Source organism: Hipposideros armiger, unplaced genomic scaffold, assembly GCF_001890085.2.
Source record: "Hipposideros armiger isolate ML-2016 unplaced genomic scaffold, ASM189008v1 scaffold_113, whole genome shotgun sequence".
Classification (NCBI taxonomy): domain Eukaryota; kingdom Metazoa; phylum Chordata; class Mammalia; order Chiroptera; family Hipposideridae; genus Hipposideros; species Hipposideros armiger.
In genome coordinates, this window is record NW_017731463.1 from 1,082,009 (window position 1) to 1,107,173 (window position 25,165).

At 37.9% G+C, this 25,165-nt stretch overlaps 1 protein-coding gene across 2 annotated transcripts in view; it reads left to right on the plus strand.

Annotated features, from left to right (window-relative positions):
• The window catches only part of FMN2 (formin 2), a 360,055-nt gene that overhangs the window by 315,191 nt on the left and 19,699 nt on the right, over positions 1-25,165 (plus strand). For both annotated transcript variants that reach the window (XM_019647547.1, XM_019647548.1), the window contains exon 16: positions 18,472-18,621. In XM_019647547.1, coding sequence (XP_019503092.1) covers positions 18,472-18,621 — 150 coding nt within the window. The remainder of the gene's footprint in view (positions 1-18,471; positions 18,622-25,165) is intronic.

Consider the following 25,165-nt stretch of genomic DNA (forward strand, 5'->3'; position numbering starts at 1 on the left):
ACATACCTGGTAGATATGTCAGTCTCTCCTGATAGAGACTAACAAAAAAGTCAGAACTTTTTTGCTCTATGTATTTTGCTCTATGTATTTTGCAAATGTATTTGTAATATACATACAAATTTGGAGTTCCTCTATCTTCCTGGTAAACTAAATCTTGTTTTCAATGCTATCGTTTTTCTGGTCATTTTTTTGCCTAAATTTCTATTTTTTCTGATATTAACATAATTACTTATCAGTTCTTTTTTGCTTAGTACTTATTTGCTATGGCATTTCCACAATTTTACTTTCAACCTTTCTATGTCCTTAAAGGCAGAGAAACCAATTTAGAGCTTGTTCCTACTGCCCTAGTATAGCCATCCCAATTGTGAACTCAGGGAAAATGGGTGACTGACCACTGGATAGGACCTTGGGCCCAGTAGGCCCATTGCAAACTATAGTCTGTAGCTGGAATTTTATTTCCTGACCCCGTAAGGCCCCAAACTAGTAGGCATGGCCATGATGAAGCTGTGGATGTCTACTCAGATCCTGTATCCCATAGTCCTCAAAATTTCTAGATATTTCCCTTTTTTCAGTATACAGTCAATAGTGATAGCTTCAGGCTACTTTGAGGGAAGGAATAAGGGAACCATTACAATATACACATGCCATGGTGTTTCAGGATTTTTCCTTACAGGGACTCAACCACCCTTTTGGTCAATGGGTTTTGGATCTGAAGTTGTCTCAACTCTGAGTACTGAGCAAGGAACCTTAACTTTTTTATTGGAGCAACTACCCTTGTTTTCTTATTTCTCTATTGTTGCCTTTTTTTTTTTTGGTTGTAGATGTTAAACAATGCCCTTGTTATTTGCCCCTAAGGATTCCATAATCTATTTACTATCTCCACACTCCCTGTGGTTCAAGCCCCCTTAGCTGCCCCTTGCTTTGTCAGTTACTATGGTAATTATGGCCCCAGGTTTCTGGAACCCTGACTCCTACAACTACATGATACCTCATTCTTTCAGCTCCTTGAGTATATAACCTCCTCTTTCCCTTACCCGATCTAGCACTTCTTTAGCTGGGTTATGCTGGGATGACACCTTAATTATTATCCTGCAGCCTAGAGAGAAGCTGGGGTAGCTTCTGAGGGGTTCACTTGTTGCCTTCTGCATTGTCTTCTAGAACAGAGGATGCACTAGCTCTTACTAGAGAAAGATGTGCCATCTCTATAAACTCTTGAGGTTTCAGAGGAGTGACCATCAGATGTCTCCTTTCCTTGTTTCAGGATGCCTGGTTTTCCCAAGCCAGGGCTCTGACTTTAGCTTAGCAGACATGCTCTGGTTGATTATTTAAATGTTCCTGGAACTCTGCAACTCTGGTTATTGGCTCTTCCTTCTGTTGCTGTTTCTGTCATTCCACTGCAGGAGATAGCTGCCTCTTTCCAAACAACCAAGGAGGCCCGCTAGCAGTTTTTAACTGCTTATTCGTGCCCTGGTTCTCTCACTTTTCACCTGCATAGTGTCAATCTGACTTAGCAATAGTCAGCCAACTCCATAGTCTATATGGCATGGTTTTCACCATGGTTTCAGTAGCTTGAATCATCACACCTGCAAGGGCATTTCCACACCAGGACATTTTTTTAGGCTAACATTGGTGATATGTTTACCAGTTAATGGCTTCCATGCATTGTGCCCAGGGTCTGTCTGTAATGCATACACCACTGAGGACAGTGGGGTGGTAAGTGAATCTTTTCCAGAACCCTATCTCACTGCTTGTTTTCTCAGGTTCTTTATGGTCCTACTTGTGTTATTTCAGGTTCTCCAAGAAGCAGGTGCCAAAACTGGATTTATTGGGAAAAACGGGAAAGCTGAGACAGCTGTTAAATCTGGGTTCAGGTTCAACCCCAGTGGAGAAGACGGAAGGAATAAACCCTGGATAGGAAAAGTCTTAGACTGCAGTGCAATTACAAGAAAGCTTTGGCAAAGCGGATGGGATGTCCTTGAGCCAGAGTTGCCCTTTAGAGGAGCCTTGTGTCTTCTAGAATTGCGCTTGCATTAGTAGCTCTGCCTGCCGTGCTCACTTGCTAACAAGGAACAGCCATGGGACTCTGTGCAAGTGAAGTGATTGACTTCAGAGCATAGCAGCTGAGGCCCTCAGCCATTTTCAGTTTCTGCAGTTGGAACTCTGGTAGATTCCCAATCTGAATAAAGATTCATACTCATGGCTGAATCATGAAGAAATGATACACCTTGTTTCTCTTATTCTTAATACCTTTACATTAACAAGCATTAATTTATTTACTACCTTTGCCCCTTTCCAAAATAATATAACACCCTCAAATCATTCAAGTTTTCTTACCACCATTCCACAAGTTGCTGGTCAGTATTCTAGGTCTGTCTTTTATTTTTTTATTTTTTTGTGTGTGAAAGATGTGACATCTGTGCTTAGGGTCTTTTTTGTTTGTTTGTTTGCTTGTTGCATGTAGCCTTCCAGTTGTTCCCACACCATTTGTTGAAAAAACTGTCCTTTCTCCATTGAGTTGCCTTTGTTCCTTTGTATTTATGTGAGTCTACTTCTGGGCACTTTATTCTATTTCATTGACGCATGCATCTACTTTTCCACCAATACGCTGCTGTCTTGATTAATGTAGCTTTATAGGAAGTCTTGACATTGGGTAATGTGAGGCCTTCACCTTTGCTTTTTTTCTTCAGTGTTGTGATGGCTAGTCCAGGTTTTTTGCCTCTACATATAGAGTGTAGGATCAGTTTGTCAGTATCCACAAAATAACTTGTTAAGATTTTGATTGGGATTACATGAATCAGATCGAGGTGGGAAGAACTGGTGTCTTAACGATATTGACTGTTCCTATCTATGTGCATGAATCTCTCTCCATTTATTTAGATCTTCTTTGACTTTTTTCATCAGAGTTTTCCTCATAGAACATAAACATATATATTTAGATTTATACCTTAGTATCCCATAGTTTTTGTGCTACACTAAATTATACATAATATTTTAATGTCAAAGTTAGTTTTATGCTGGTATATACGAAAGCAATTGGGTTTTGTATATTGACCTGTATCTTTCAACATGCTATAGTTGTTTATTAGTTCCTGGAAATATTTTGGAGATTCTTTGTCATTTTCTACATAGACATACTCATATGCAAAAAAAGACTTTTTTTGGTTGTGCTGATTTTTCTCTAAGTTTTGGTTTTGCTGATTTTCTCTACTTTTCCAGTTTTCAATTTCATTTATTTCTGCTCTAATTTTTATGGTTTCCTTTCTTCTGATTGCTTCAGGCTTAAATTATACTTTCTGCCTTAGTTCTCTACAGTGGAATCTTATGTTATTGATCTTAGAGCTTTCTTTTTTTTTAATGTGAACATTTTATGCTATACATTTTCACCTAAGTTCTGCTTTAACTGTATCCCACAATTTTGATATATTGTATTTTCAGTTCAAAATATTTCTAGTTTCTCTTGAGAGATTGTCTTTGAGCTGTGAATTACGTAGAAATTGATTTGCAAATTTTCCTCTTAATTAATCTGTTATTGATTTCTAATGTAATTCCATTGTGGTCAGAGAGCATACCTTGTAGGATTTCATTTCCTGTCCCTCTTTCCCTTACCCCCACATAATTATGAGATAATACAGGGCTTTCATATAAATTAGAACTGATTCCCGTATGTCAGTCTCTAAGGGGCCAGCAGGCCCGCACCAGAGTGGGTCAAGCACCCCGACCCATTCCTCCCTATTCAGCTATGCAGTTCATCTCACTTCACTGAAGAAAGTTTGCAGTAGTTCCTGCCAAGAGAACTCCTTTACTTTCATGGTACCAATGTTCATTTCTTAGCTTTGACAAATATACTGTGATTGTGTAAGATGTTAATATTAGGAGAAGCTGAGTGAACTATATGGGAATTCTTTATATTATTTTTTCAACATTTCTGTAAAACTAAAATTCATGCAAAGTAAAGCCATGAAATAGGTAAACCAAAGCTTCCATAATTGAGAGTTTCATGAAGGGGAAATGGAAATAATATCTTTAATTCTATTCGCATAAGTTTAACCTAAAAGAGGAAAAGACAAGCTCTGTTAATGATTTCTTATTTTCAAGTTCAAATAAACATCACAGTAATGGTTTCATTATTTAAGACGATAGGATGACAATTGCTAGAAGTTCTAGGTTCAAATCAGGGACCCCTGAGAGAAAAAGAATCAAGGATGATCTGTGAAGCCGATTTCAAAATGAATGAGGACACACACAAAAGCATTGAATTATAAACCAGCTATACATAAATAATGGAGTTTTTCAAAGAGTCTTGTATGGCTGAGGGAAATACTTTTGAATGAAGAAATCTGTATGTGCTTTTAGGATCAGGAGAATAAGCCAATAAAAAGAGATTTTAGATGTTGGAAATTAGAGACAATGGATTTGATACTTTCCTGAGAGAAGCAGTTGTAGATAGGATAAAGACCAGGCAGGTGAATAGCTTAGTGTTGATTTAGAGGTGATAAGTGGTTTTCTTCCCCTTGGAGATGAAGGTACAATGATGGGGTGATACATAGAGAATAAATTTTAGAGTGGTGAAAATGATGTGAATTAGTAAAGTAAGATTTTTATGAAAGGTAGAATTTGGAGCATGGAAAGAATGGTGGTCCATTTAGAAACAAATCTGGAAAGTTGTGTGTGTGTGTGTGTGATGGGAGAAAAATAATTGCCTTAATATTGTTAAACATAGTTGTCTGGTTTCTAGTTTTAGGGGTCAGGATCAGTCAACTTATATTGTCTCCTCTGAGCTACTCCATGCCTGAAAAATGTGTCACCTGGATTTTTAAGCTCTTCTTCCATGTTTTGAATGAACTGATAGTTGCTTTTATGTTGAATTACCTTTTTCTCTACCAACATTTGGCTGTTTTGAAATCACAATTACCCTGAAGGTGGAAATACCACAATCCTTCATTTTAAGAGAAAAGAAATTCCAGTTTGTTCTCTTCCCATTCTGAAGTCCTCAGATTTTCCATTGCCTGGAGCAAAATGGTTGGCATGAGAACACTCTTTGTGCTTTTCAGAAGATGTGGACGACCCTTCAGAGGCCTTTTAATAATGAGCAAAAGGGATTTATTCCTCCTGATTGGAGGAATAAAATCTGTTATACTTCATGTAAGTTCCTATGGGGAGGTGGGGTGGAGGAAGAAGGTGGAAATGATGATGATGATTTAGGATACCAAAAATTGCAGTTATTTGCAGTTATTAGGCTTTCACTGAAAATAGATCTTTCTCTTGAGATTTTAGTTTGTTCTGAAAAATAATATTACAAAATCCAACATTGCACAATAAAAATGGCAAAAGCAAGGGAAGATTTACGATGATGATCCTTGGCAGTTTATTTAAAGCTGTTATGCTCTTGTTTGAAACCGAGATGCTCTATATTCTTGGTTCTGTCTGTATGAGCGACATCAACTTGCACATGCACATTTCTTATTCTGTGTTTACACTCCCATGTAGTACCTGACTGTTTGTTGCACTCCAAAAGGACGGTAGTATTGAGAGAAGAAATGAGGGACAGCTACAGATGAAACAGAGGGGAAGGCACCCCAGACCCACTTGCCTGGTCTGGACATAACTGCTGACTTAAAAGGCCCCTTCCATCCTAGAGTGTGTATAAGAAATTACCTCATCAGACCATCCATTTCCACCCACCAGTACAAACAGCAGTATCTCAAAATAGCCTGAACTGCCATGTTGGCAATTGTTTCAAGGGAGGACTTTAGTCCCAAGGCTTGTTGGCATCAGCATTGGAGAGAAATTAATAAATGACCGAAACCTGTCTGCACAGAGCTTGGAGATTGCTGTGGAACATAAGAACAGCAGCTCAGATCTGAACTGTGGTATTAGCTTTACTGATAACTACAGCTCTATTTGTGGGGGGAGGGAGAGGCAGTAGAATTAAATGCACGCACTTCTTTCAGCAGACCTGTTCGCTTAGCTATGGACCGTGATATGTCTGTTAACTAGGTGTGTGCATAAGTATGTGTTCATATATATGAAATATATGTTACGGAATATGAAATAGTCATATGAAATCAAGTCAAGAATAAAGGATATAATTTGTGATTGTTCATCTGTTAGAGATGCCAGGGTAAAAGGATATGTTTTTCTTTCTACATAAATGAAGTGATAGGAATTCTCTTGGCAGGAGTTCTTGTAAACTTTTCTTCCAAGCCAAGTGAGATAAACTGCATAGATGAGTAGGGAGGGATGGGTAGGGGTGGTTAACCCACTCTGGTACTAGCCTGCTGTCCCCAAGGGGACTGGCACGTGGACATCGGTTTTAATTTTTATAAAAGTCCTGTGGTGTGTCATAATTACCTGGGGGTATAGGAAAGAGAAAGGAATCACTCTCCTTAGCCTTTCTGTACGAGGAAGAAATGCCAAGTCTTTTCATAGTCTGTAAACACGCCATGAAGACCAGAGGGCCCTTTCATGCTACCTTCCCCAGTGATGATAGAACCATCACTTACAGATATTATGATGTGCCTGGCAACTCCATGGACCACAGTATATACTTGATCTCATTTAAACCTCCCAGGAATCTGATTAGGTAGGAAGCAGTACACATGAGGTGGCAAAACTTAGAGACGTTACTAAAGTCAGCACAGATCGCCTCTCGGTGGAGCCAGAACTAAATCTTGGTCCTTCGAATTTAAAGCCCTTGCCCTTAAACCTTGGGCTGTCAAAGCCCTAACAGATTTCTTCCACTACAGGATTCCTAAAAACCAGAATTGTTTTTCCCCAGAAATGTCTAGTTCAGTTGTTCAACAGAAATAATTTTTTAAGCAAATATTTATCCAGCAATGTTTGTGTGCCAAACACTGTTCAGGTGCTGGGGATAAAGCAGTGAACATCAAGATGAAAATACCTCATAGAGGATCCATTATAGCAGAAGAAGACCAACAGGAAACAAATAGATAAGATCTCTAGTATTCCTGATGGCAGGGAGTGCTGTGGAGAAAAATCAAGCAGGAATTTTAGGCGAGGTCAGTGTTGCAATTTTACTTTGGCTCTTCATGGAAGATCTTACTGAGGAAGTAATGTTTAAGCAGAGATCTAAATGGGTCAGAGGCAGCCATGTGGATGTCTGCATGAGGACGATTTCAGGCAGATGAAGAACAAGTGCAGATTCACAATGTCAGACACTGGAGGGTCAGATTGATGGGAGCTAGAAGACAGCGGGTAAAGATGACATGGAATTGTCACTCTAATTGGAGTTGCAAGTGTCTTTGACATCAGTCAATAAAAAGTAAAGTAAAAAATACTGATGATTCTGAACATCAGCCCATCTTTACATTACGCACCCCAGATTGCTTTTGTGGATGCATCCTTTTTTCTATAACCAGGCTCATTTTTGGAGCAACCTGTCACACATCAAAAAGTCTTCTCTTCGCTTGGGCAGCGCGTCTACTAAAATTGGAACGGTACAAAGAAGATTAACATGGCCCCTATGCAAGGATGACATGCAGATTCGTGAAGTGTTTTATATATTTTTTTTAAACAAAAGTCCTCATGTTATTTTAGATATGCTTTCAGATTGTTGAAGAGTAAATATCTGAACATTATCACGGAAGAGTTTATCGTCCTTGAAGCATATATTTTATAGCAGAGCAGCTGTTCAATGGTGATGCAATTCTGAGAGCACTGTCATTGTCTGGCAGCCTGGAAACCTGAGGCATAACACGGCAAATTGCTTTGTTCTGTACTTTGACTCTTGTAGTTTTTAACCCAATAGACACATTTTTCAAGGAAGTAGTTGAATAGCGATTGCATTTTTCTTTCTTTTTTTTATTGTTTCATTGGGTTGAATTTTTTTTTTTTACTATTAGTTTCAGGTGTACAAAACAATATAATGATTAGACATTTACACCCCCACAAAGTGATAACCCCAACAAGTCTATTATCCACCTGACACTGTAGATAGCTATAACCATACCGTTGACTCTATTCCCTATGCTGTACTTTACCCTGTGACTATATATATATTTAATTATAGTTGACATTTGATAACACTTTCATTATTATCTTTGCCCTGCCATTTGTGGTACCTGGCATACCTGCTCACTGATGAATTAAATGAAAGCAGCAGCGCCCTCATCTACAACCTCTTCAGAGTAGGTTGCCACCAAAATGGTTGGACTTAAATTCAAAATTTTATGTAGTGCTTGACCAGGACTAAATCCTGTTCATACATGGGAAATAACTGATAGTAATAACAGGCAATATAATATGTTTAAAATATTTCATTTACAGAGAACGTGGTTCTCCATACACATCGTAACTTGTGAAAAGAAAATGCTATTCAAGGATAATTACTAGCACCTCTTTTAGATGTAATAAAACCTGTTTGAGTCATTCTTCATGTGTAAAGTTTCCAGTCAAAGCCAGTCTTAAAAACAGACGAGAAGTTTAAAAGAATATAATTCTTATTTTGTGGTGTGGACTTATTTCAAATAACGAAATCAAAGCTGCCTATTTTTATTATCTGTGAAACATAGTCAAAAACAATATCCAGTAGAGGTCTTTCAAGCTATGTTCTAGCCTTTTAAAAATATTTCTAGAATGCCATTTTAAAAGATGCTGATAGCCATTATTTCTTTGTACTAATGTTTGTGTGTGTGTGTGTGTGTGTGTGTGTGTGTGCATTTGTAATTTTAAAAATTCCTTATTATTGAAAAGTTAAAACATGAAAGGTAAACAGAATGTGCAATGAACCATCATGAACACATCACTCAGCTTCAACAATTATTAATTTTTAGTAAATTTGGTTTCATCTGTACTCCTACCCACTTGCCCCCTCCCATATTATTTTTAAAGAAAATCCTCAAAAGATATAATTTTGTTAATATAAATTTTAGTATGTATCACTAAAAGATACCTTTTAAAAACAAACACAACCTGTTTCACCCAAAAAAAATGATCATCATGCCCTAATGATCATGACTGAACAAACACTCAGTTTTTTATAATGACTGAACAAACACTCAGTCTTTGTTCAAAAGTCCAGTTAGTTCATGTATGTTATAAATGTTTTTATTTAATTACAGTTTGTTTGAAGGAGCTTGTAAAGAAGTTCCAACCATTATAATTAGACAGTATCTCTTAAGTCTTTATGATGGGTTTCCCTCCCCCTTGAAATTTATTTATTGAAGTAAGTAAATCATTTGTAATTACCTTAGTCATTTCTGGCTACTACAAAATACATCATAAACTGGGTGGCTTAAATAATAAATATTTATTTTTATTTTTTAATATATACACTTTTACTTTTCAATAATAGTTGACATTCAATATTATTTTATATTAGTTTCAGGTATATAGTATAGTGGTTAGATATTTATATAATTTATAGAGCTATCTATATAACTACATAAACAAAATGAAGGATAAAAACCATATGAGCATATCAATAGATGCAGAAAAAGCATTTGACAAAATCCAGCATCCATTTATGATAAAAAGTCCCAGTAACATGGGAATAGAGATAACATACCTCAATGTAATAAAGGCCGTGTATGACTAACCCACAGCTAAAATCATACTCAATGGGGAAAAGCTAAAAACATTCTCCTTAAGATCAGGAACAAGACAAGGATATCCACTCTCACCACTTTTATTCAACATAGTGCTGGAAGTCCTAGCCATAGCAATCAAACAGGAAAATGAAATAAAACACATCCAAATTGGAAAGGAAGAAGTAAAACTGTCATTATTTGCAGATGACATGATACTAAAATATACAGAGAACTCTAAAGATTCCACCAAAAAGCTATTAGAACTGATATTCAGTAAAGAAATAGGATACGAAATTAATATTCATAAATAGGTTTCATTTTTATTCACCAATAATGAACTATCAGAGAGAGAAATTAAGGAAACAATCCTATTTACAATTATATCAAAAAAATTCTTAGGAATAAATTTAACCAAGGAGGTAAAAAAACCTTTACTCAGAAAATTATAAGTCATTGAAGAAAGAAACTGAAGAAGACACAAATAAATAGAAGTATATAACATGCCCATGGATAGGGTGAGTTAACATTGTTAAAATGCCCAAACTTCCTAAAACAATCTATATAGTGTATGCAATCCCTATCAAAATACCAATGGCATTTTCCTCAGAACTGGAGCAAATAATCCTAAAATTTACATAGAACCACAAAAGACCCTAATTAGGCACAACAATCTTGAGAGAGAAAAAGTTTTAAGTATCATGCTACAAAATATCAAACTATCTTATAAGGCCATAGTAATCAAAACAGTATAGTATTGGCATAAAAACAGACACATAGATCAATGGAACAAAATGTAGAGCCCAGAAATAAACCCACACCTATACTGTCAATTTATGACAAAGTAGGGAAGAATTGAGTAAAGACAGTCTATTCAATAAATGGTGTTGGGAAAACTGGACAGATACATGCAAAAAAATTAAATTAGACTACTTTATTACACCATATACAAGAATAAACTCAAAGTGGATTAAAGACCTAAATGTAAGACCCAAACCCATAAAACTCCTAGAAGAAAACATAGACAGTAAATTCTCTGACATTGTTCTTTGTAGTGTTTTTTGTTTTTGTTTTTTTCTGATATATCTCCTTTGGCAAGGGAAACAAAAGAAAAAATACACAAATGGGATTACATGAACACTAAAGTGATTTTGCACAGCAAAGGAAACCATCAACAGACAAAAAGACAACTTACCAATTTGGAGAAGATATTTGCCCATGCAAAGGGCTACTATTGAAAATTTATAAAGAACTCATACAACTTAACACCAAGAAAAGAAACAATCCAATTAAAAGATGAGTACAAGACCTGAATAGACGTTTTTCCAAAGAGGATATACAGATGGCCAATCACGTGTGAAAGATGTTCAGCATCACTAATCCTCAGAGAAATGCAAGTTAAAGCCACAATGAGATACCACCTCACCTGTCAGACTGGATATTATCAATCAAACAACAAATGTTGGCAAGGATGAGGAGAAAAGGAAACCTTTGTGCACTGCTTGTAGGATTGCAAGTTGGTACAGCCACCATCGAAAACAATGTGGAGGTTCCTCAAGATATTAAAAATAGAACTACCTTATGACCCAGCAGTTCCACTCCTGGGTGCTTACCTGGCGAAATCCAAAACACTAGTATGAAAAGATATATGCACCCCTGTGTTAATTGCAGCATTATTTACAATTGTCAAGATATGGAAGCAACCTAAGTGACAATCAATAGATGATTTGATAAAGAAGTGGTACATATATTCAATGGAATATTACCCAGTAATGAAAGTGAATGAAATCTTACCATTTGTGACAGCATAGATAGACCTAGAGGGTATGATGCTAAATGAAATAAGTCAGACAGAGAAACACATATACCATATGATCTCACATATATGGAATCTAAAGAACAAAATCAATGAACGGACAAACATAGATGCAAAGTACAAACTGATGGCTGCCAGATATGAGGAGGGTTGTGTGGCTGGGTTACAAAGATGAAAAAATTAAGACATACAAATTGGCAGTTATAATACAAAATAGTCATTCCAGCGCAGGAAATATTGTTAATAACGTTGTACTATGCAGATTGCCAGGTGAATACCAGACTGATTGGGGGGATCGCTTCACAAATTATATAAATGTGTAGCCACTACGCTGTTCACCTGAAACTAATATAAAAGAATATTGAATGTCAAGTGTAACTGAAAAAGAATTAATTAAGAAAACTATTTTGTATTGTTGAGATACACCCCAGTTGTTAATGACATTTCCATTTTAGAAATTGCTGCATTCCATTTTTTAATGTTTTATTAGGATTTTTTTAACCTCTGTTCATGTAGGATGTTGGTCTATAAATGTCTTTTTTTGTAAAAATGTTTTTCTGTTTTTGGTATCAACATCAGAGTAATGCTGACCTCTAAGACGAGTTAGGAAATGTTCCCTCATCCACTCTTTTCTGAAAGATTTAGTGTCAAATTGGCATTATATCTTTATCAAATGTTTGTTAATTTACCTGTGAAACATTTTGGGCTAGGAGTATTTGGTAAGAGATATTTTGAATTATTTACATAGTTATCAAAAATAATTCCTTGGAGGCTGACTGAGTGGTTCAGTTGGTTAAGAGCCTGAGCTCTGAGCGACAGGGTCGCCAGTTCAATTCCCACATGGGCGAGTGAGCTGTGCCCCAGCTGAGCTGCCAACAGGTAGCAGGATGGCTCAGCTGGTGAGAGCATGTGCTCCTAACAACAAGGTTTCTGGTTGGTGGGCTATGCCCACCCTCAACTACGAGTGAACACGTTACCTTGACCTGAGCGGCCACAAACTGCTGATGGGCAGCTGGATGGCAACTGGACTTGGAGCTGAGCTAGCTGAGTCCTCCACAATTAAGGCTGAAGGACAATAACTTGGCTGTTCCCCTTCCCCAATTCCCCAATAAAATCTAAAAAAATAATAATTTCTTATTTACTGAAATAACTATTAAAATTGAAAGTAATTTCAATATCTAAATAAATATAGGGCTATTTATATTTTCTACTTTCGTCAGTTTTAGAAAATTTATTAAGGAATTTGTACATTTTGTCTAAGGTGTCAAATCTATCGGCATCGAATTGTTTCTAATATCTCCTATTATACTTTTAGGCCTCTATGTTCTGTAATGATGACCCTACTTCCATCTATGGCATTAGTAATTTATATTTTCTCATTTTTTAATCTTTTTTAATAAGGGCTTATCAATTTTATTAAATTTTTCAGTAACCCAACTTCTGACCTTGCTGATTTTCTGTAAGATTTTTTTTGTTTGTTTTGTGCTCTTTTTAATTCCCATTCTTCTGATTAATCAAGTTTAATTTACTTCTCTTTATATTCTTGAATTAGATTCCTATGTAATTGTTTTACACCTTTACTTTTCTAATACAGGATTTTAAAGCTCTACATTTCTCTGTAATACCTTTAAAAACAAAGATACTGTTGTATCTGGCCCCACACATTTTGATATTTTATGTTTTCATTTTTATTCACTTTGAAAGCTTTTTAAATTTCTTTTGTGGTTACTTTATTGAACCATGGGTTATTAATAATAGTTTTGCCTAATTTCCCAATTGGAGACTTCCTAGATACATTATTTTTATTTCATATTTGGAGTCACTCTGGTCAGAGAACGTTTTCTAGATAATTTCAATCCTTTGAAATTTATTGAGACTTGCTTTGTTACTCAGCATGTGGTTTGTGTTGGTGAATGTTTTCATGTGCTCTTGTTTATTCTACTCTTAATTACAATATTCTGTAAAAGCCAGTGAGATCAATTTGTTGATGACACTCAAATCTTCTATATCTTTAGTGATTTGTTTTCTAATTTTGTCAATTACTGAGAAAGGCGCATTTTGCGTCCTGTATTTTAAAACTGTTGTTACACTTATACATATTTAAGATTGTGACGTATTCCTGATAATTTTATGTTTTTATCATTATGCAATGATGCTGTGATGATATTCTTTTTTTTTAGGTCTGCTTTGTCTGATAAGAAATAAATGTCAACTTTGCTATGCTTAGTGTGTGGATGGTGCACTTTTTCCCATTGCAATCTTTTAATCTTGCTCATTTATATGAAATTAGTTTTATTGAACTTTTTTACAAGGAAGTAGTGAATTAGAACAGCTTTTCTTGCTTTCCTGCTTGGTAGCTTCCTCTCTTGCTGCTTATGCACAATGATTTAAAAAATAACCTCATAGTGTCTACATTTTTCTCCTCTCCAATATTTCTGCATTTTCTATTTCCTTCATCCATGCGTTTATCCTGCACAATTTGAATTCTCCTCTCAACATTTTCTCTCAATGCAGAGTTTCGCCTTAAGAGGGGGTTTCTCTTGGTTAGTACTGAAAGTGCGTATATCCCGATTGCTCCTTAGTGCTATCAGAACTTGTTACAGATCCTTTCTTCTTTACCATGCATTCGAGTGTGTAAAACCCCTTCCACCTCCAGCAATAGTTTGCAAATTGGCCCTTACACCTTTCAGAAGTACCTGTTTATGATTCAGATGTTCTGCTGTTTTTAGGGGAGTCCCCTGTTGCTTCCCTGCCCTCCTGCACAGATGATGTTGCCCCATTGGTTTTGTGCTGTCAGTGGTTCTCTTCCCCTGTTGGCATTTTGAGGTTTGGGGGGGTGTTGGTCTCAGTGGTGATATTTTTGTTTTGGGGGGGGGTTGGTAGATATTTTTCTGTGAGCTTTGATTTCAATATTTTAGTTGCTCTCTCTATATGTGGAAATTCAGGGAAATTCCAAACAGTTCTGCTGCTGAAGTCATGTTTTCAGAATTCGGTGGCTACTCTTATAGTCATTGCGAAGCAGTATGTTTGTACTGTTTGGTGTCTGTAGTGAAAGAAGTGTGATGCTGATCTTTTACCGAAAGGACGTTTAAGACTCCAGATGAGAGGGTCCTCTGAAGTTGTCTCTTCTAGTGACTATTGCATTTTCTTGTTGTTATAACTACAGTTCTTTTCACTATGACTCTTAGTGTGCCATGGTTATTTCAAGAGAGTCTCACAGAATAGCCTGTGTAGTGAGGACATTCCCAGATAAGACATCTGTCCTCTATTAGGGATCCTGTATTGTTATATGGTGGATGGGACGCCCCTGGTTTCCGATTTAGATATAGGGGATAATTCAGAAAGAATGGAACCTCTCTTACCATCTAAATGGGTAGCTCTCATGTCAGATAAGTGAATGAGCTGCATGCTGACTAATACTGGATAGAACTATACAACTGAAAATGCCTCTGTAATACAAGGTACCTGAATAACTTGTAGAAATTACTGCCCTATCATTTCCTTGGTTTTGTTTTGTTTTTTTAAGATTTTATTGGGGAATTGAGGGGATGGGAACAGTGCTGGGGAATTGGGGGAGGGGAACAGACAAGTTGCTGTCCTTTTGTTCTTCAGTCTAGCTGTGGAGGACGTCGCTTCACTGGCCCATGTTGGTATTGTGATCCTTGTGCTCTTCCCTGGTTGGGCAGATCAGTCGCCGGCCTCTGGACAGCTGCTCACGGTGGCTCTTGGCAGCTCACGCTGACTGCTCACACCAGCTGCCAGCCACTCACAGTAGCTTACAGCAGCCTACTGCAGCTTCACTGTAGCCTACGCCATCTCTGGCAACTGACGGCAGCCCAGTTCCAGGTCGAGCTGTTGTTCACCATCTTAGCTATAGAGGGCAACATCACTGGCCCATGTGGGATTCGTACCGGCAGCCCTGCTGCTCAGAGCTTGCGCTCCCAAGCCAACTCTTAACCAATGCACCACTCAGCCGGCCCTTCTTGGTTATTTTTGAAGAGTTTACACTTCATTCTGGGAATGGGGTGGTTGAACACAGTTGGGACAGCACTCATGACCCTAGATAATTCTTTATTCTTCTGTTGCACTCTGAGGTGACACTTGTTCTTTTACCACTGTCGCTTCCAAAGTAATGGCTGTGGACATAGGTTGTCCTCATTGAGAATCATGCTATTCATCAGTTTTACACATTGACTTTAAGTCACTTGTAGGACACCAATTTGTCTCACAAATTCATAAAGTTTTGCACAAAGAGCATTTTTAGTGGTAAAGGCTTGCCCCTTATAAAGTTAATGTATATATTGCTATTTTAGTTTGTAACTTGCTAGGTGCTTTTCATTTAATCTTCATACCAACCTTGAAAAGCAGGCATAACCTCCACTTTACAGATGAAGAAACTAAAGCTGAGAAGTTGTTGCCTTCTTAAAGCTATGTGGGCAATTTATGACAAAGCCAACAGGAAATTATTGAATAATTAGAGTAACTATTACTGCTACCATTAGTCTCTATGCATGCCCATAACTCAAAAGTCACTACAGAGAACATGATAATATGCATGTCTATTAATAAATTAGCCCCCGTTGAATTAGTTACAATTTAGATAAAATTTTTAAGAAATGTATATTTATATGTATTTAATGTGCAATGTACAATATATATAATGTAAAATAGTATGCAATATAAAATAAATTTGTCTTATGTTAAAGCGTTCAACAAACACTGTGGAAATTTTTTTTCCATTGGCTGTCAAAACAATTATTTATGATACTCCAGATGACAAATGAAAAATTTGAGTCACAATGATGTTAAATGGCTTGCTCATATAACTAGGCAAAGAGTCAGGATTAGATATCCTATGTCTTCTTATTCTAAATCCTATATTCGTTCCTTTATGCCACGCTGCCTTGTGATGGAACTTCCAAAATGTTTTAAAGTGGCTGAACGAATGAACCAGCTATTACCATTTAAATACGTCTGTCCAAATAGACTGACTGGTCTGTAATAATTTTATGAAGTATTAATACCAGAGAAATAATGAAAAAGAATAAATGGGTAGTCAAAGGATTTCAGACCTAATTTCAGCCATACAGGTCATAAATAGTCTTTGGACATATAAGGAGAATGACTGGTTTTCCCAGGAGGAAAGTATGCATAAACGTTATCAGTTTTAATCAAATATGACCCCGCTATGTTTTAGACTATTTCTGCTCTCTGCCCTCTCTTCTCCTGGCAGTCTTCACATCATCAACATTCCGCAGACGCATTCTAATGTCATTCCCATAGCTCATGGCAGCCAAATTCTCACATACCATATCCACTTCACACCCTGACTCTTTCTCAGGATTAAATGACTCTACTGTGTCATTTTTCCTACTAGGCTAACTAGAGAGAAATATAATTTCTGCAAGCCACACATTTGATCAAATCAGTGCTGTTATCTCTCCCCAGAACCTAAAAGCTGGGCTCCCTGAGAATCATGCTGCTCAGAGACAGCCACAAGGCAAGAGTAAACACAGAGCTGACGAACTACACATGGGGAATCCGTAGTCAGGGGGGCTGGGAATTTTTATTTTTTGTGTGATGCTGTCTCCTTTACCTTCGGAGAAAATTCACCCTACATATCTCACTTTGTAATGCACATCTCAAAGATATTTTTCAAATTTTTTTTCATAGTAGGGATGTGAAATCAGCTATGTGACAAGCTGAATACATACGCAGGTGTGTTTTAGTGTAAATACGTGCATACACATTTTTTTTTAAAGATTTTTTTTATTGGGGAATTGGGGGGATGGGAACAGTGCTGGGGAATTGGGGGAAGGGAAACAGACAAGTTGCTGTCATTTTGTTCTTCAGTCTAGTTTTGGAGGACGTTGCTTCACTGGCCCAAGTTGGCACCATCATTGCACTCTTCCCGGGCACGGCAGATCAGTCGCCGGCTTCTGAACGGCCGCTCACGCTGGCTGCTGGCTACACACGGTAGCCCATGGCAACCCACTGCCACAGGGGCTGCAGCCTACGGTCACCAGAGACTCACGGCTGCCCAGCTCCAGGTTGAGCTGTTGTTCAGCATCTTAGCTGTGGAGGGCAGCGTCACTGCCCTCATATGTGGGCTCCGAACCGGGGCTCTCTGGTGTCCCAAACGAGTTCTTAACCATCGCACCACTCGGCCGGCCCCATATTTTTAATCCAACAGCACAACATGGCAAAATCAAGTTGCCTTAGAAATTTTCACATCAGAGTAAATCAAACTTAAGCTTTGTGGGGCAGAAATAGTGCTGGCCGTAGGCCAAAGTGGGACAAAAAGGGAGGCCAAGGGTTATTGGAATGCCACCTTTTTTTGCAGTGACTTGGCCACACTCTGCCCAGGTCCCTTCACCATGACATGATTTCAGCTTTATTGGTCTAGATCCTTTTCGGGGCATTATTCTTGGGGGGTGGGAGACTTATGTTAAGTCATAAATCTGTCATTTACTACTTGTATATTCTTTGTCAAATAATCCATTTGAAACTCTTCTAAGCTTTATGTAGTTGTAATAAGTAGCCTCTGAGTGGCACCTTCTGAAGACGGGCACTATCAGTTTGTTCTCACAGTGCTGACCACCGTATTGGTATCCGCTCAATGATGTTGCCATGATCTCTGATGGGAGACTTTGTCAACATATCCTGGAACTTTGGCTTTTTTCCCCTAGCAACATCGAAAACCAAAGAGTATATAAGCAATATAATATACATATAGAATACATATATTAGTTCGAGGGCAAATGGCTGATATTATTTATGGTATAGAAAGAAAGTACAGACCAACCACTCCCAGGATGTCCCAACTCAACTACAGGTTCATTTCTAAAATATGTTGAGCACATAGTGATTAAATTTGAAAATAGAGTTGGACCAGGAGCGTTCTCAGTATATGGAGGGTTTTATCAGCTCTTGTATGCAAACCTCTAGCATGAAACCATAGGCGAACTACTGTTGGTGCCTGAAGAGTTTGCATTCTCTTGGTAATAATAACTGCATGAATGAAATCAGCATTTGGATGGAGAATGAATATCCCATATTGGAAAGTAATCATAGCATTTATGCTCTCTTTGTGTGTGTGTGCTTTGACAGCTTTTTGGAGACGACAGCCTATTTCTTCATGAAACCAAAAATTGGAGAGAAGGAGGTGTCCCCAAATGTTTTTTTCAGTATCTGGCATGAATTCAGCTCCGACTTTAAAGACTTTTGGAAGAAAGAGAACAAACTTATTCTACAAGAGAGGTAGGTTTTTTTCATTTGCACAATGGCATTTTAAAACTGATGTTTTATTAGGTGTGACACCACTAGGATTGCCAACTTTTAGAGCCTGAATGAAAAATTTGATGGCCCTCAAGCTGGGGTATCAAGTCTAAGAGGGTGCTGAGATTTGGCACAATTTGGAGTTTGAGTAAAAGGAGTCAGTATAGAGGCTGTGATGCCACAGTGAATACCTGGGGTGATGGTTTGCCAGGACCACTGTCTGGTAAAAGAACTGTGATGAGGAAACAACACACAAGCAGACTGTGTAAGAGGAGTGGATGAACCCTGCTGAGGTGATAAACCCACTCACCTCAAAAGACCAATAGCAAAGACTCTAAAGGTAAGAAGAACCGGCTTTGTTTCATTTTTGCTCAATTCATGGGATGCTCTGAAAATTTCACTGTATAAAAATTTCTTCCAGATGTCACCAAGACATAGATAATCAATATTTTTAAAAAGAGCTTTCAAGGTTCTTGTAGAATTGTATCACATTTCCTAAAGTAAGCCTTTTCAGGAATGAAGGGAAATATCTCAAGTATATGAAATAAAGTCTCTGTCACTATGATTATGCAATTCCATAGAGGCATATTAAATACTAATTCAAGAAGAAAGCTGGTCCTCCCAACAGCATCCCCGAATAGCTGGGTCTACTAGGAGAATAAAAAAGAAACATAACCTACATTGGAAACCAACACTAATTCTGAAACCAATTACTATACTTTCCAACATCCATGCCCTAACAATGACTTTTCTTTAGATCTTTAGGAAACTTATATCCTAAGGGACTTTGTTCGTCATACCACAAAATTCCACAATTTTCTGCTTATTGTCTTCATTTTAGTCTTGCTTATACAGAACCAGGATGGTCCACCTAGTTTCCATTTGTAAGTAGATTCTGATACATCCTTAGCTCTGGTGAAATTAATTGCTGAGATTTACGGAGCACGTGTACTATTCCTCGCTGGTGTTAACTCATAGAATTACTTAGATTCCATAGCTTTACTGTAGAAGAAACTAGGCCTCAGTGAGTAGTAGACAGAGCAAGAGAGTACTTTGTGCAGAAGGAAAATATGTTAAACATCCCCTCTAAAAATAATGAGCTTATTCTACTTGGAAATGCATCATTTGAGGTTAATGGAAAAGATGATTTTCGTCAAAAGTCCATGCAGGTGAGATAGGAGAGATGATTGCTTAAAAATAAGCACACTTTAGTCATTGTTCATTTACTTCAAGCTTAGCTCTACGTTATCAACTTTATACTAAGGAAGCCTTGCTCAGTTTGGAAAATTATAGTCGAAGCTTTGTTAACTGCACCCCATTCCATGCAACTTCCCTCCATAACCCTCGCTGGATTCCCACATGCCTCTTTTCATCTCTAACCTAAACTTGTTCCCCTGTAAAATGGCCTGAAACTCAGTCACACTAAGGCACAAAGCTGAAAGATTAACACGTCACCTTCTACCGTCATTTGCCTTATATCTGGGATTAGAGTCCTAATGAGAGTGGGAGTGGTGAGATCTAGGTAACCAGATGAGACTGATGGAGATTTTGTTTTGGAGTAGCTATTCTGATCAGGTAAGTAAGTAAATTGTAGCAGAAGTCCATTGTCTGGTGATGGTGCCCCCAGAGGTCCTGGGACAAGGAAATAGGTAGAGACTCCAATCATAGCTCTCCTTGACTACCTATGCCAGTACATAAGCTGGTGAGATGCCATCTTGGAGGAAATGTTGAAATTGACTAATTCAGATGCACAGTCCACATCTGGCCTGTGCTCCATGAGATAGAGTTGTGTTTCTAAGTAACACTATCAGTAACAATCTAGTATTTATGATATTTTATGCACTTGCCATGACCAGCACTTGCTTTTCTTCACTCTCTAAGTATCTCATAAAATCAAACAGATCCTTTTTTTATACTTCATCCTGTGCTGTCATGTCCTAGAAATATACTGCGGGCTTTTTGACTCACACTTGGTGACTTTACTTTCATTTTGGCAGTGTTGTGAATTGGCAGATTACAAGTTCTATCCACTGCAGATTTCTCATTTTTCTAAATCATTTGCTTTTAATAAAAGGCTAAGGGGGAACACATGGCAGGTGAGAGAGTGTTTCTTTGCCCTTTGACTTCCGAAAGACATTATGTCTCTTAGCAAATAGGATGCTTTGAAAACCAAGACTGTTGGTCTGAATTGTTTGTAGAAAAACTCGGTCCCTCTCCTTAGTTCAGGACCAGCCACACAATTGCCAGGAAACAGTGCAAAATGAAAACGCTGGGCCCCTTGCTCAAAAATTGTTAACAATTTCAAGATGGCAGATCATTAAACCAAGTGTGAAGCCCTTCTGAGAGTGGGGCCCTGTGTGACTACACACACACACCCTCACGTGAAGCCAGTCCTGCCTTAGTGTAAGCTTTATGTCATTTTTTTCTGTTGTTAAATGGAAGGACAGGTATGTCGGGAATGCTTGGAGTGCCCTGGGACATTGATAGGAAGAAGGTGTGATCAGCGAACGGTGTGAAACCTCTGGTATAGTCACTGTCAGTGTGAATAGAATCTCAGGGAGCCATAGACGCTTAAAATGGAGTGTTGTTCCCCAATGTGATTGTTCCCTCCTCTGTATTCCTATAATATTTACTACCCGCATATTTTGTTAATAGTTAATCCCATACTGCCTAGTGATATGTCTGTTTTTATTTTATACCACAACTTATTTTTTGATGTTTGCATTTGCTCTTTATTTACCAATGTCTTCACATCCGGTATAGTTCTGACTGTACGAAGCCACCCGTGACATTCCCTTCTTAGTGTCTCCATAAATATTTGCTGATTTGACTGTTACATCATTGTGTTTGACACAGACGTGAAAATAAGAACATAGACTAGTAAAGTAATGACTGTGTTTTCTTATATAACTTAAGTTTATCATTAAGTTATCATTGGTTTATATTAAATTATCATTACCTACAATGGTATTAAAAACCCTACTTCTTAAAACCCACATATCTTAAGCAAAAAGACTTTGTTTAGGCAGTCAAACCACATAAGAACAGTGTGGAACTTGCCTGTGGATCTCCTGAATGCAGAAATTCTAACTGCGATCCACAGGGGTTAGTCAGCTATGTTTCTCTCTCTCTCTCTCTCTCTCTCTCTCTCTCTCTCTCCTCCTTCTCCTCCTCCTCCTCCTCCTCCTCCCCCTCCTCCCCCCCTTCTCTCTCTGTTCCTCTCTGCTCCCTCCCTCCTCTTAATTTCCAAGCCAGCATGATCCTTTAAGGGTGTACCCTTGGCTATCCATCACAGACATGGCTTACATTCTCACAACCCAGAAAGACAGGACGCCCTCCACCATCTAGAAAATTCCAAAGAATAACTCCAGATGAGTCATGCCCATCTTTGGATCAGCCCCAGTGGCCTGAGGTGTGGGGTACATTGGTCAGCTCAGCAGTTCGCAAACCCATTTCTGCAGCCAGACAGGACAGTCTTCATTGACAGTTCCTTTGAGGACAGTGTCATTGGAGTTAGGGAAGAGCGCTTTCCCCCAAGAAGTAAACAATAACTTATGAAGCCTTTAAAAATAACTTGTATTTTTTATTTAGCAGAATGTCTTAGCATGGTAGAAATAATCTGAATGAAGCTTTAATGGTGTGGTTGAAATTTCCCTTTCTGGTCATTTTCTCTAATTTAGAATTTATAAATTGAATAATATCTTTAAGGTTATAAATATTTTATAAATTTTATTTACCCCATTATTTCTAACTGGTGTCTGATTATAGAGTGATAGCAATGGTATATTTTCGGGCTTTGTCCTAATGACTGATGTGGTTAGTAGATATATTTCTTGAACTGGCAAATTTCTACATGTCTATCCTGAAACAGCCTGCTGTCTTCCTAATCGATGTGGTTTAGAAAACATGAGGATTTTTGAGTTCAGTCTTTCACTTACTAGCTATAGTCACAGAAAGTCATAGTTTCCTAACCTGCAAAATGAAGATCGTAATACCTACCTTGCAGTGTTATTTTTAGAGTATATGGCAGTATCTACGTGCTAGATGCTCAGTGGCTATTTCCCCATCACTTAACATACATGATATCCTGATCATGACTACCTACAAAGTGATATAACAATGATAAGATGTGCTAAGCACCTTAAGAACAAATTCTGTAAATACAGGGTATTATTGTGACTCAATTACTTTCATGGTTGGGTAAAATGTCTTGATTCTGATTCCAAGGATGAACCTTGGTTTGAAAATGTTAATTCAGCCTCTCTCTCCATATATTATTTCTATTATGCTATAGGAAGGAACTCCTGCTTTGATGCTTTAGACAACTGACCCATGGGTTTTGTTATGAGTCAGAAAACATGTGGTTGTTTTATATATATATATATATATATATATATATATATATATATATATATATATATATATATATATACAATTGTTAATAAGAAAGTCTTCTCTGAAAAGATATCTAGACATCATCACTGAGCAACACAAAACATTGAAAAATAAGTTTTAAAAAAATTTCAGCTTGACTTCATCCAGAAGATGGGGTGTGAGGGGCATAAACTAACGTTTACTCTGCCACCACGGAAGGAAATGGGCAACCCTCATCTCTTAGTTTCAGGAAGACCTCAGCATTAGCGTTACCTCACCACTCATGAGGGCCTATGGAGCTAGGACCACACGAGCTGTGTTACTTAGAGGAAAGAAATACAGATTGATTGGGAACGCATGTGCTTTCTGGTCCCGATGGAGGCATTATGGGCCTGGGAGAAAGCGGTGGCGAGCCCCAAACAGGTTTACTTCGCACTTTTGCTCTGTTGTAAGCTGAACTTGGTGCACAGGCAGAGTCTTCAGCTGTGTAACTATGCGAAGGTACTTGTGATGATTCTCTCATTCCATATTGAGTTTTTACAGGCACAGGAGACACTCAAGTCTATTTGATGAAGGTTCTGTCATCTTTGAACTTAACATTCTATTGTAGCACTGGTGTGGTGTCATGGGCAGTGGGAGAAAGTTGGGCTAGGGGATTAATTCTGCCCAGAGGACTTTTGACAAGGAGCTTGGAGTTGGAATAGGATCTTCACAGGCAGCCCAGAGAGAGAAGGGTGTTCTAGACTAGAAAACCTGGCTCTGGCAACCTGGCCTCAAGCCCCATAGTGTGTAGTATGGCCTATCATGATTTCATTTTTTGTTGGTGTAAGACATTTTAATTTAATAGATCAATTGTGACATTAGTAAGGCTTATGTTTAAAGTGATGTCTAACTTAATTTACTGGTTTATTTTACTTTGAGACAGGTGGTCTCTGATGAAACAGAGAGGATAGCTGCTCCTCTATTTAATTGCACAAACATGTGGCAATCAAGTCTGGTTTCAGCCCACCTGAAATCTGTAATTAGAGGAAAAGAATTTGAATGCTTGGCATTAGAACAGTGGTTCTCAACCTGTGGGTCACGACCCCTTTGGGGGTCGAAGGACCCTTTCACAGGGATCGCCTAAGACCATTGGAAAACAAAAAGTGATTTACATTATGATTCATAACAGTAGCAAAATTACAGTTATAGAGTAGCAACGAAAATAATTTTATGGTTGGGGGTCACAACATGAAGAACTGTATTAAGGGGTCACGGCATTAGGAAGGTTGAGAACCCCTGCTTTAGAACGTTTTGCATTCAGTTGGAGAACACCTCATGCCATGTTAACATCCCCACTTCCCAAATTTCTATTCCAGTGGGCTGAATATTCAAATTTAAGTTATCAGATGTGTTATCACATTAAAGTTATCATATTAAATATGATGTTATCAGAGTGGAAGGAAGCAACCACTTTGAAAGCCATTGAAAATAAATGTGAAGAAGATAAGGGAAGAAGCTTTAATATTATGCAACAGTGTGTTTGTTGGGTGCCTATGTGAGTGATAGCCTCATGCATTTTGTTACTTAGCATGGTTGCATGGTACCAATAAATGAATTCGGCCAGCCATTTACCCTTTAATATAGGCATCAATGTCTAGAGAAACAACCCATAAAGAAATCCTTTTCCTAGTTCCAACTCTCTATAGCTAAAGCCTTGGCACAACAAATGACAAACACGATAGTTAAAATAGTGGCTAGTGGAGTGTGCAAATGTGTAGGGAAAGTGATCTATATCAGTATAGGAGTAATTAATATGCATTAAGGTATAATAGGTAGTTATTTACTAACTCAACAATTATTTATGCCCTACTGTGTGCCAGGCAAATTTGCTAGCCATGGGGATCTTACCCTTTAATGAGAGAAGCAGACAATACAAAAAAAGTAAGCAAACACATTTTTAAATTGTGGGTTGAAATTAGTACTATAAGAAAAATAAAGAGTGAGCTATTTTTGCAAAATTAAAAGCAGAAGAGGTTCATTTACAAAGTATGGTCAGAGGAGGCCTTTCTGAAGAAGCAACATTTATACTGATTCCTATAGAATTCAAGGAGCAGCCATGTGAGGGGAAGTATGGACTGTTCTAAAATTAGACGGTTGTCCAACCCTGTGA